Below are 13,483 nucleotides of genomic sequence, written 5' to 3' on the forward strand. Positions count from 1 at the left end.
GGTGCGACTCTGTGGTTTGAGTGTGACTGTGGTTTATGAGTGTGACTCTGTGGTTTATGGGTGTGACTCCGTGGTTTATGAGTGTGACTCCATGGTTTGAGTGTGACTCTGTGGTTTATGAGTGTGACTCTGTGGTTTATGGGTGTGACTCCGTGGTTTATGAGTGTGACTCCATGGTTTGAGTGTGACTCTGTGGTTTGTGAGTGTGACTCTGTGGTTTATGGGTGCGACTCTGTGGTTTGAGTGTGACTGTGGTTTATGAGTGTGACTCCATGGTTTCTGGGTGTGACTCTGTGGTTTATGGGTGTGACTCCATGGTTTATGAGTGTGACTCCGTGGTTTATGGGTGTGACTCCGTGGTTTATGGGTGCGACTCTGTGGTTTGAGTGTGACTGTGGTTTATGAGTGTGACTCTGTGGTTTATGGGTGTGACTCTGTGGTTTATGAGTGTGACTCCATGGTTTGAGTGTGACTCTGTGGTTTATGAGTGTGACTCTGTGGTTTATGGGTGTGACTCTGTGGTTTATGAGTGTGACTCCATGGTTTGAGTGTGACTCTGTGGTTTATGAGTGTGACTCTGTGGTTTATGGGTGTGACTCTGTGGTTTATGAGTGTGACTCCATGGTTTGAGTGTGACTCTGTGGTTTATGAGTGTGACTCTGTGGTTTATGGGTGTGACTCTGTGGTTTATGGGTGTGACTCCGTGGTTTATGAGTGTGACTCCGTGGTTTATGGGTGTGACTCCGTGGTTTATGGGTGCGACTCTGTGGTTTGAGTGTGTCTGTGGTTTATGAGTGTGACTCCGTGGTTTATGGGTGTGACTCCGTGGTTTATGAGTGTGACTCCATGGTTTGAGTGTGACTCTGTGGTTTATGAGTGTGACTCTGTGGTTTATGGGTGTGACTCCGTGGTTTATGAGTGTGACTCCGTGGTTTATGGGTGTGACTCCGTGGTTTATGGGTGCGACTCTGTGGTTTGAGTGTGTCTGTGGTTTATGAGTGTGACTCCGTGGTTTATGGGTGTGACTCCGTGGTTTATGAGTGTGACTCCATGGTTTGAGTGTGACTCTGTGGTTTGTGAGTGTGACTCTGTGGTTTATGGGTGCGACTCTGTGGTTTGAGTGTGACTGTGGTTTATGAGTGTGACTCCATGGTTTCTGGGTGTGACTCTGTGGTTTATGGGTGTGACTCCATGGTTTATGAGTGTGACTCCGTGGTTTATGGGTGTGACTCCGTGGTTTATGGGTGCGACTCTGTGGTTTGAGTGTGACTGTGGTTTATGAGTGTGACTCTGTGGTTTATGGGTGTGACTCCGTGGTTTATGAGTGTGACTCCATGGTTTGAGTGTGACTCTGTGGTTTATGAGTGTGACTCTGTGGTTTATGGGTGTGACTCTGTGGTTTATGGGTGTGACTCCGTGGTTTATGGGTGTGACTCCGTGGTTTATGGGTGCGACTCTGTGGTTTGAGTGTGACTGTGGTTTATGAGTGTGACTCTGTGGTTTATGGGTGTGACTCCGTGGTTTATGAGTGTGACTCCATGGTTTGAGTGTGACTCTGTGGTTTATGAGTGTGACTCTGTGGTTTATGGGTGTGACTCTGTGGTTTGTGAGTGTGACTCTGTGGTTTATGGGTGCGACTCTGTGGTTTGAGTGTGACTGTGGTTTATGAGTGTGACTCCGTGGTTTATGGGTGTGACTCCGTGGTTTATGAGTGTGACTCCATGGTTTGAGTGTGACTCTGTGGTTTGTGAGTGTGACTCTGTGGTTTATGGGTGCGACTCTGTGGTTTGAGTGTGACTGTGGTTTATGAGTGTGACTCCATGGTTTCTGGGTGTGACTCTGTGGTTTATGGGTGTGACTCCATGGTTTATGAGTGTGACTCCGTGGTTTATGGGTGTGACTCCATGGTTTATGGGTGCGACTCTGTGGTTTGAGTGTGACTGTGGTTTATGAGTGTGACTCTGTGGTTTATGGGTGTGACTCTGTGGTTTATGAGTGTGACTCCATGGTTTGAGTGTGACTCTGTGGTTTATGAGTGTGACTCTGTGGTTTATGGGTGTGACTCTGTGGTTTATGAGTGTGACTCCATGGTTTGAGTGTGACTCCGTGGTTTATGAGTGTGACTCTGTGGTTTATGGGTGTGACTCTGTGGTTTATGAGTGTGACTCCATGGTTTGAGTGTGACTCCATGGTTTATGAGTGTGACTCTGTGGTTTATGGGTGTGACTCTGTGGTTTATGAGTGTGACTCCATGGTTTGAGTGTGACTCCATGGTTTATGGGTGTGACTCTGTGGTTTATGAGTGTGACTCCATGGTTTGAGTGTGACTCCATGGTTTATGAGTGTGACTCTGTGGTTTATGGGTGTGACTCTGTGGTTTATGAGTGTGACTCCATGGTTTGAGTGTGACTCCATGGTTTATGGGTGTGACTCTGTGGTTTATGAGTGTGACTCCATGGTTTGAGTGTGACTCCGTGGTTTATGAGTGTGACTCTGTGGTTTATGGGTGTGACTCTGTGGTTTGAGTGTGACTCTGTGGTTTATGAGTGTGACTCCAAGGTTTATGGGTGTGACTCCATGGTTATGAGTGTGACTCTGTGGTTTATGGGTGTGACTCTGTGGTTTATGAGTGTGACTCCATGGTTTATGGGTGTGACTCCATGGTTGATGAGTGTGACTCCATGATTTATGAGTGTGACTCTGTGATTTATGAGTGTGACTCCATGGTTTACAAATAGTACTTTCAAAATGGAAAATCTTCACAATTAAGTGCCAGCATGAGCTGACTTTACTTTCTCTAGGTGCTGTAAAAATGTTTTTACGTGTCTGATATATTTCTACTTCCCTTTTGTTTTTGTTAGAAATCTTTGTCTCCTTAAAACATCTGAGAGTGGATTACCCAGTACCCGCATTAAAAAGAGCAAAGCTCTTTCTGGTTTCAGTCTCCAAAGCTGCAGGCACAGTATCCCAGGTAAACTGAGTTCTGCACTCTGGCTGAGAGTGACCAGCCCCGAGGAGGCTGATGCATGCTGAGGGAGGGTCTCGCTCTGACATGTGGTCTGCTGTCTAGTGTTCTGCCATTCTTCATTTTACCATGACACTGATTTCCTGGGAGAAGAACTGGATATTGTTGCTGTGAAAGGTCACGAGGCCTGCCAGAAATCGTGCACCAATGCCGTCCGCTGCCAGTTTTTTACCTATGCCCCAGCTCAAGCATCTTGCCACGAAGGGAAGTAAGCCATGTGAAGCGCCATGCAGATACCCTTGTCTCGTCTGCCTGTGAGGCGCATTACGTTTATACCGTTTTGTTTCCAACTGCAGGGGAAAATGTTACTTAAAGCTTTCTTCAAATGGATCTCCAACTAAAATACTTCGCGGGAGAGGAGGCATCTCTGGATACACATTAAGGCTGTGTAAAATGGATAATGGTGAGTATAATGTCACTTGAAAAAATACAGCTGAAGGAATTATTCCATACGGAATCCATCACAACCAAGACTGTCAGGTCCAGCCGCAGAGGAGAGAACGTTCATGAAATAAACACATTTTGCCATTTTCCGTTGTTTTCACTCCTATCATCCAAGCTGACCATGTTTTAAAGGTAAATACTGGGGCTTGACCAAACCGCACATTGCCTAGTATTAACTAAATATATGTTTTAATTTGACACATTTATACACCTGGCATTTCTGTTTTCCTTCTTTCTTTCTTTCTTTCTTTCTTTCTTTTTTTTTTAAACAGAGTCTCACTCTGTTGTCCAGGCTGGAGTGTAGTGATGTGGTCAGTGTTTACTGCAGCCTCTGCCTTGAACTCCTGGACTCCGACAATCCTCCCACCTTAGCTCCCTGAGTAGCTGGGGCTACAGGCGTGCACCACAACACTCGGCTAATTTTTTGTAGAGATGGGGTCTTGCCATGTTGCCCAGGCTGCTCTTGAACTCCTGGGCTCAAGCGATCCTCCCGCTTTGGCTTCCCAAAGTTCTGGGATTACAGGTTTGAACCACTGTACCCAGCCACAACTGGCATTTCATAATGAGACCCAGACTCTGCCAACACTCCTGTGATCGAGGCCAGTAATCTTTCCTATTATCCTTTGTAAGGGAAATATCGATCAATACTTTGGTTAATCAAATTACTCATTTTCTTCTTAAAAATGTGTATCTATTCAAGAAATACTGGCACACCTCCTTTTTAGAGGTCTTTATTCAGATTCCATGCAGGGTTCCGGAGACTTAGGAATTGGCATAGGTTAAGGTAAAACTTTACTAACAACAATGAGTGTGGTAGGGTGGAAATAAGAGTGTTTAGATTATACAAGACCTATGATAACATAAAAGTTGCAAGAAAAATCCGACCAGCAGTGTTTCCATCCCAGTGGCCAATTTCTGAGTATAGTCGCAAGAGATGGTTTGTAGGCAAACAGAATTGTTCCAAGGGACAAAATCCCCAACAGGAAAGAACGCACCACAGACACTCCTGCCTAAATTACCGTCGTAACTCAGGATGGCTTTACTATATACTGATTTACAGAAGCTGCATGTTCTTAACTGTTTATTGCTAAATGTCCAATATTCCAATACACTGTAAGATGCAACTGAGATTTAATGAATAAAATGCAAGTGATAATCATGCTTTGTCATAGTTTTAGAAGCACAAAAACCTTTCGTGTCAGATTATCTGCTGTACTGAGAAGGCGAGTCAATCCTTCATTTCTGAGAACTTGTTTTGTAGAACATAAAGATGTCATATTGGCCGGGCGCGGTGGCTCACGCCTGTAATCCCAGCACTTTGGGAGGCCGAGACGGGCGGATCACGAGGTCAGGAGATCGAGACCATCCTGGCTAACACGGTGAAACCCCGTCTCTACTAAAAAATACAAAAAACTAGCCGGGCGTGGTGGCGGGCGCCTGTAGTCCCAGCTACTCGGGAGGCTGAGGCAGGAGAATGGCATGAACCTGGTAGGCGGAGCTTGCAGTGAGCTGAGATCCAGCCACTGCACCCCAGCCTGGGGGACAGAGCGAGACTCCGTCTCAAAAAAAAAAAAAAAGAAAAAAGATGTCATATTGCCTCCAACACTGATATCCTAACTAGTAAACTGCGCCCTCCTAGAGCTCAGAGGCGCTCCGATGAGAATCTTTGGATGGCTCAAGCCTCCTTAAAAAGCAAGTCGATTAAGTCGTATCCCATACATTCTGTTTTCCTCACCATAAATTTCCCTAAGACAAGAAGGAGCATTCAGCACCATTCTGTTGTCTTTCTTCTACTTCTGAGCATTAGAAGGGATGCTTAGTGGATGTTGTTGTTAAGTAATGTTGACATGGTTTAAAATATGGGAACGAGCACGTATACCTTAATACATTGCAGATTGCGTTTCCCCCCTTCCTTCTTCATTATGGTTTTCTCGTTGGATTTACAGACTCTGGCCTGTAGAAGTTACAGAATATACCAGATAAAGATTGATAGCTGCAGGAGAAAATGTAAGATAAAGGAAAATAAACTCTTATGTCTTTTCAGTGCACCTTTGGAGGGAGTGAATTAGATAACTAGGTTTTTGCTGCACTGTATTTGATGGAATAACTCCCTAATGTGAAAGGGAATAGCTACGTGAGATGTTGATGGTGTCTTGTCTGCCACTGGTCTACAATGTAACTTAACTTTCTGAAGATAGATAGCAGCACCATTAAAACAAACATTTCTTAACACAAAATATGATTCTAAACACGTATTTTCAGCCTTTCGTTTAAACTGAGAATCAAAATAGGATGAACATCAAGGCCTCTCACCTGTACCTAATAGGTCTTGATTGAGTTATTTCTAACATGCACTAGTTACTGCTTACCTATTAATTTTCCTAAAACTTACCTTTATGACACTTCCCACCTTGCGAACTATAAAGGCTTCCGAGAGATTCCAGAATAGAGGACGCTCCAAAACAAATTTTCACCAGCTCTAAAATGAGAGCCTCTGTTCAGGCCTCCAAAGACACATCCTGCTCGTTCTCACCTCAGTTGCTGTTAGCTGCTGTTTCCTTCCAAACTCCTTCTCTCTTCCTCTCCTTCTATTTGAAATCCGCCCCAGAATTATACACTCATTTTCCTACCATGGAAAAAAAGGCCTAGTAAGGTTGTTTTATAGCCACAAAACTAGTGAGTGGATCTTCTAGGATCCGGCTTCTCATCAGTGATTCTTCTGTTAACTTAGACTCCTCCCTTACCTTGGGACACGGAGCCTCTCTGAGCACCTGAGCCTGGTTATTCTAAGTGTGATCCGGGCACGGCACATTGGCATCACCCAGGAGGTTATTAGAATTTCAGGACCCACACAGACGTTACGGAGTCAGGATCTGCAATTTAAAAGCTATGCAGGCGACCCACAGGCACATAAAAGTATGAGTCGCATAGGTGTGTGCGTGTGTGTGCGTGTGTGTGTCTAGAATACTGCCGTCTACGAACACCCCACTCCCATGCCATCTGTGTTCCGTGTGTGCGTGTGTGTGTGTGTGTGCATGTGTGTATGTGTATGTGCATGTGTGTATGTGTATGTGCATGTGTGTATGTGTGTGTGCATGTGTGTGTCTAGAATACTGCCGTCTACGAACACCCCACTCCCATGCCATCTGTGTTCTGTGTGTGTGTGCACGTGTGTGTACATGTGTGTGTGCATGTGCATGTGTAAATCTAGAATACTGCTGTCTACGAACACCCCGCTCCCATGCCATCTCTGTTCCTTGTGTGTGTACGTGTGGCTACATGCGTGTGGGTGCGCGTGTGTGTGTGCACATGTGTGTGCGTGTGTGTGCATGTGTGTGCACATGCATGTATGTGTGTGTGTCTAGAATACTGCTGTCTACGAACACCCCACTCCACTCCCATGCCATCTGTGTTCTGTGCGTGTGTGTGCATGTGTGTGTCTGTGTGTGTGTGCATGTGCGTGTGCATGTGTGTGCACCTGCATGTGTGTACACACGTGTGTGTGCACGTGTATGTGTGTGTGCGTGTATGTGTGTGTCGTGTGTCTGCATGTGTCTAGAATACTGATGTCTACTAACACCCCACTCCCATGCTATCTGTGTTCCATGTGTGCGTGTGTGTACATGTGTCTAGAATACTCTCTACTAACACCCCACTCCTATGCCATCTGTGTTCTGTGTGTGTGTGTGCATGTGTGCATGTGTGTGTGCATGTGATTGTGCATGTGTGTGTGATTGTGTGCATGCACGTGTGTGCGTATGTGCATGTGTGTGTGCATGTGTGTCTAGAATACTGCTATGAACACCCCACTCCCATGCCATCTGTGTTCCGTGTGTGTGTGTGTGTCTAGAGTGTGAACACCCCACTCCCATGTCATCTGTGTTCCGTGTGTGTGTGTGTCTAGAGTATGAACACCCCACCCCCATGCCATCTGGGTTCCGTGTGTGTGTGTGTCTAGAGTATGAACACCCCACTCCCATGTCATCTGTGTTCCGTGTGTGTGTGTGTCTAGAGTATGAACACCCCACTCCCATGCCATCTGGGTTCCATGGCAGGCTGGGTCAAGGTTCCAGCCTGGAGGATGGGTTCTTGTGTTGGGCATCTAGTAAGTAGAAAGAGAGGAAACTGTTCTTTCTAGGCAGCCACAAGAGTAAAGAAACACAGGATGAACCTAAGTCAAAGTCCCTGAAAAGTACTAAGGACCCCAGAGAATCCCAAACTGTGAACAAGGCCAAAGGTCAGAGGAAGTTCACAGATCAGTCTTACTTTGGACGTGGATGGAGCAGGACTGACTGGGAGTCATGGTCAGCAAAGTCATGGGAACAGGGCAGGAACTGGACAATGGCTGCAGCTTGAGGGCAAGGTGCTCGCCTTTTCTTTCTAAGAGTAGTTCTCAAACGCCAGCAGGGCTGGTTTAAACACAGAGGGCTGAGCTTCCACGCTGGAGTTTCTCATTCACTGGATCTGAGGTGGGGCTGAAGAATGTGCATTTCTGACAAGTTCCCAGGTGACACTGTTGGTCTGGAGACTGCACTTGACAACTACTGGTTTCAAAGAACCATTTGCGTTATCATTTGAAGAAAGATAAGACAGCCTCGTAGTACCACACAAGAGGGCCGCATCCTTTGGGGTGTGTAATTACAAGATGAATTAGCTAATTCCATTTTTCATGTGCATGTTTTGCTTTGGCAACTTGATTATAAAGTCTCTGTAACTCAGGGTCATGATAAACTGTTGACTTGAGGGAAGGTTTTCTTCTTCTTGTTCCTGAAAGAGCGTAATTACTGATGGAAAGGAAGATGTAGGAAGCTGCTCATCGCAATGCTTCTGTTGCAGAGTGTACCACCAAAATCAAGCCCAGGATCGTTGGAGGAACTGCATCTGTTCGTGGTGAGTGGCCATGGCAGGTGACTCTGCACACCACCTCACCCACTCAGAGACACCTGTGTGGAGGCTCCATCATTGGAAACCAGTGGATATTAACGGCCGCTCACTGTTTCTATGGGTCAGTACCATGGCTGCTTTTATTAGTTCATCTTGTTCACACATTTATAAAAAATATTACTAGCATATTAGGAAATACCTTAATCAATTAAATTGTCTTATTTGCAAAATTAATTAATTCCTTCAGTGGTAAAAAAGGCAGAAAGGAAGAGTCCCTCATGGTCTCCCAGCATCAAAACAGGTGTAGGTACACGGCCGCTTGACTGCCTGCAATTCTGCTTCCCGTTTAACCACATCCACATCCCCAGGGGCCTTCATGTTATTCCCTGCAAGAGCATACCTCCCTCTGTGCCTCACTCTGTGCACTGCGCCCAGAACTAAACTCACAGAGGATTTACCACTCTCTGAATCAAATTTCTAATATGTGTGTGTGCATGTGTGCGTGTGTGTGTGTGTGTTTAAATACAGAAAGAGGCCAGGTGTGGTGGTTCATGCCTGTAATCCCAGCACTTTGGGTGGCTGAGGTGGGAGGATCACTTGATGCCAGGAGTCTGAGGTCAGCCTGGGCAACATAGTGAGACCCTGTCTCTAAAAATTATTTAAAAACGAGTCAGGCCTGGTGGTTTGTGCACCTGTAGCACCAGCTGCTCAGAAGGCTGAGGTAGCAGGATTGCTTGAGCCCAAGGGTTCAAGGGTTCAGTGAGTTACTACAGTGCCACTGCGCTCCAGCGTGAGCCACAGAGCGAGACCCTATCTCTAAGTAAATAAATAAAATACAGAAAGAGTTCAGTAGGCATCCGCAAACTGGGTTCCTTACTTAGGTCACTCTCAGCATTGGCCAAACACAAAGGCTCCAGCTGGGGGTATATTTATTCCAGGGAGGTTAAGTCAGCCAAACTTTCTGTTTGCTACTTTAGTGTCCTCCGAGTTGTTTCCAGACACAGTTTTGTGTGCTTTTTAGTTTTAGTTTTCGTTTTTAATCAGTCTGCAGCACACTCATATTACACTCAAGAACACATGTGAAATCAAGAGTCCCCGTTACCTGTCACATATGGGAATGGAGTAGCAGAGAGGCCGCCTGAGTTTCTCAGTGTCACAGCTAGTCACTGGCGAGGGTGAGACTAAGTCCAGTAATCTTCGTGTGTGTGTGTGGTTGTGTGCGTGTGTGTGCGTGTGTGTGCACGTGTGTGCCTGTGTGTGCCTGTGTGTGCTTGTGTGTGTGTGTGCCTGTGTGTGCGTGTGTGTCTGTGTGTGTGTGTGTTGGAGCATGGAGGGAGTGCTCATTCATTTTTTGTGTATAATGGACTTTCTTTATAGGGTGAATATGTTTTTTATCCTGAAAAATCTTAGGAAAAAAATCACTTTTTTCCACCTAAATGTCCGTCATTGGCAGAAAATATTAGTAATAGTTAAATAGTCACACACTTCACAATGTCTGGGAATTATTTTCAGTAAAGGAAATTTCTTTTCCTCTGCTGTTTGCTCCTTAGGGTAGAGTCACCTAAGATTTTGCGTGTCTACATTGGCATTTTAAATCAATCTGAAATAAAAGAGGATACATCTTTCTTTGGGGTTCAAGAAATAATAATCCATGATCAATATAAAATGGCAGAAAGTGGGTATGATATTGCCTTGTTGAAACTGGAAACCACAGTGAATTACACAGGTATGGAGAATTTTATCTGGAAAGTTATCTCCAATGGTGAACTGGATAAAATGTTTAACGCTGCTAGATTTACGACCTGAGCCTGCCAGTCTCTCCGTGTGTTATCATCATGGAAGCGAGAGGGCCTGGAACACGAGCCATTCATTCTGTTAAGGCTGACACACGTTCCTGGTGATTGAAACTTATTTGGGGAATGTGGGTGAAGAGATACGTTTTCCTGAGGCTTCTTCAGGTGCATAGAATGACACAATTTCATAATACATTGGAATAGTAAAGATAATTTGGTCTAAAGATAATTTAGTAAAGGTAATTTAGGGATGAAGGACTGAAGGTTAGGACAATTAAGCAACTTGTGCAGGATCACAAACTGAGTTGGATGAGGAGGTAGTGGCCAGGGTGGGGCTTGTCTCTCTCTCGCGCCCTCATCCTGGCACTTGTGCGATATTATGCTGAACCTGAGGGAGGAAAATATACGACAACAAGGCAAAAAATGAATATAGTAAACAAAGAAAACACAGATAACGTACAGTGGAAGAAGAGTCTCTTCTGGAAAAGAGGATCTATTTTGCATCTCATATTTAAACCACGATTTTTTACATTTAGATTCTCAACGACCCATATGCCTGCCTTCAAAAGGAGATAGAAATGTGATATACACTGACTGCTGGGTGACTGGATGGGGGTACAGAAAATTAAGAGGTAAAAATGATGTTGTTATATGTGCTCCAGCCTAGAAATGAAGAACGGAAACCTTTCTGCCCTATCAAGTCATGTAGCTGAAGCACAATCGAGTCACACTACTCAGCTGCAGGAAGCGGATTAATACCGATGGAGAGAAAAGTCACCCAAGTGAGGCTGGTGCCTCGTCTGTTTGATTGGACATTTTAAATGTGACTACATCTCTTTAAAGACTAATTATATTTAATGAAGTTTAATGTGAAGCCTAGCACTTTTCAGTAAATGTTCTAGCCTGCTATCCAATTACTTTCTCTGGGAAGTCATTCCAGTTAGAGTCATAATTAATTTTGGAACTTAACATTAACAAAATGGTACATGCAATAGTGGGAATAATGTCTTCTTCATACTTGTAATTATAAAAGGTCCGTGAAGTAAATCTAACATTTTTTCCTTCTAGATTTTATATAGGCATGATTGTTGTTGTTGTTGTTGTTGTTGAGATAGAGTCTCGCTCTGTTGCCCAGGCTGGAGCCCAGGCTGGAGCACGATCTCAGCTCACTGCAAGCTCTGCCTTCCAGTTCAAGCAATTCTCCTGCCTCAGTCTCCCAAGTAGCTGGGATTACAGGTGCCCACCACCACCCCAAGCTAATTTTTTGTATTTTTAGTAGAGACACGGTTTCACCGTGTTAGCCAGGATGGTCTCGATCTCCTGACCTTGTGATCCGCCTGCCTCGGCCTCCCAAAGCGCTGGGATTACAGGCGTGAGCCACCATGCCCGGCCGTGATTTTTATTTTAAATATATGCGGCCGGGCGTGGTGGCTCACACCTGTAATCCCAGCGCTTTGAGAGGCCAAGATAGGTGGATCACTTGAGGTCAGGAGTTCAAGACCAGCCTGCCCAACACGGTGAAACTCCATCTCAACTAAAAATACAGACATTAGCCGGGCATAATGGCAGGTGCCTGTACATCCCATGTACTCGGGAGGCTGAGGCAGGAGAATTGTTTGAACCTGGGAGGCGGAGGTTGCAGTGAGCCGAGATTATGCCACTGCACTCCAGCCTGGGCAACAGAAAGAGACTCTGTCTCAATTTAAAAAAAAAGTGTGTGTGTGTATGTGTGTGTGTGTATATATGTATATACGTTTATGTGTATTGTATACGGTTATTCCACAAATAAACCAAAAAATTTTTTTCAGACAAAATACAGAATACTCTCCAGAAAGCCAAGATCCCCTTAGTGACCAATGAAGAGTGCCAGAGGAGATACAGAGGACACACGATAACCCATAAGATGATCTGCGCTGGCTACAGGGAAGGAGGGAAGGATGCTTGCAAGGTAACGCAGTGTTCTTAGCCAATGGAATATACACAAATTGGAATGCTTAATGCATTTTTTTTTTGAAACGGAGTCTTGCTCTGTCACCCAGGCTGGAGTGCAGTGGTGAGATCTCTGCTCACTGCAACCTCCACCTCCAGGTTCAAGCGATTCTCCAGCCTCAGCCTCCTGAGTAGCTGGGATTATAGGCGTGCGCCACCACGCCTGGCTAATTTATTTTGTATTTTTAGTAGAGACGGGGTTTCACCATGTTGGCCAGGATGGTCTTGATCTCTTGACCTCGTGATCCACCCGCCTTGGCCTCCCAAAGTGCTGGGATTACAGGTGTGAGCCACCGTGCCCGGCCCCTTAATGCATTTTGAAAAGCAGTCTTCTGCCAATGAGCAGGGAACACAGTGTATTTGCTTGACTTGGCAAAAATGAGGAGACTGACTGGATGAACGCAAGCACCCAGGTTCTCTGCAGTATATTAAGAGTCCAAGACAGCATTACACAAAATCAACCCGAGCAAGATGTGCTGAAGACGGGAAGCGTCTGAGTTGATCTGTGCACCTTTTCTTGTCTCCCCTCATTCTAGGGAGATTCGGGAGGCCCTCTGTCCTGCAAACACAACGAGGTCTGGCATCTGGTGGGCATCACGAGCTGGGGCGAAGGCTGTGCTCAAAGGGAGCGGCCAGGCGTTTACACCAACGTGGTCGAGTACGTGGACTGGATTCTGGAGAAAACTCAAGCAGCGTGAACGGGTTCCCAGGGGCCACTGCAGTCCCTGAAGGACAGAGGATTTGCTGGGAGAGGGTGTTGAGTTCATTGTGCCAGCATGCTTCCTCCACAGGAACACGCTGAAGGGGCTTGGTGCTGGTAGGAAAATGCCAGAAGAAAACAAACTGTCACAAGCTGTTATGTCCAAAACTCCCGTTCTGTGATCATTGTAGTTTGTTTCAGCATCCAGTCTCTTTGTTTCTGATCATGCTTCTAAGGAGTCCAAGAATTACCATAAGGCAATATTTCTGACGATTACTATATAGGCAGATATACCAGAAAATAACCAAGTAGTGGCAGCAGGGATCAGGTAGAAGAACTGATAAAAGAAACCACCATAAATAGATTTGTTCAATGAAAAATGAAAACTGGAAGAAAGGAGAACAAAGACAGTCTTCACCATTTTGCAGGAATCTATACTCTGCCTGTGTGAACACATTTCTTTGTAAAGAAAGAATTTGATTGCATTTAATGGCAGATTTTCAGAATAGTCAGGAATTCGTGTCATTTCCATTTTAAAATATATGTTTAAAAAATCAGTTTGAGTAGACACAAGCTAAGAGTGAATGTGAAGATACCAGAATTTCTGTATGGAAGAGGATGACAAGCAGCAATGTACCTGGAAGTGGT

The 13,483-nt window shown here is 45.2% G+C and overlaps 1 protein-coding gene across 1 annotated transcript in view; it reads left to right on the forward strand.

Moving 5' to 3' along the window:
* Nucleotides 1-13,033, forward strand: part of F11 (coagulation factor XI) — a 29,200-nt gene extending 16,167 nt beyond the window's left edge. Inside the window, exons 8-15 of the mRNA XM_025385931.1 lie at nucleotides 2,862-2,971; nucleotides 3,071-3,233; nucleotides 3,322-3,428; nucleotides 8,306-8,474; nucleotides 9,904-10,079; nucleotides 10,683-10,778; nucleotides 11,955-12,094; nucleotides 12,672-13,033. Coding sequence (XP_025241716.1) covers nucleotides 2,862-2,971; nucleotides 3,071-3,233; nucleotides 3,322-3,428; nucleotides 8,306-8,474; nucleotides 9,904-10,079; nucleotides 10,683-10,778; nucleotides 11,955-12,094; nucleotides 12,672-12,833 — 1,123 coding nt within the window. The 3' untranslated portion in view covers nucleotides 12,834-13,033. The remainder of the gene's footprint in view (nucleotides 1-2,861; nucleotides 2,972-3,070; nucleotides 3,234-3,321; nucleotides 3,429-8,305; nucleotides 8,475-9,903; nucleotides 10,080-10,682; nucleotides 10,779-11,954; nucleotides 12,095-12,671) is intronic.
* Nucleotides 13,034-13,483: the final 450 nt, after the last annotated feature.

The sequence above is a fragment of the Theropithecus gelada genome, chromosome 5, assembly GCF_003255815.1.
Source record: "Theropithecus gelada isolate Dixy chromosome 5, Tgel_1.0, whole genome shotgun sequence".
Taxonomy (NCBI): domain Eukaryota; kingdom Metazoa; phylum Chordata; class Mammalia; order Primates; family Cercopithecidae; genus Theropithecus; species Theropithecus gelada.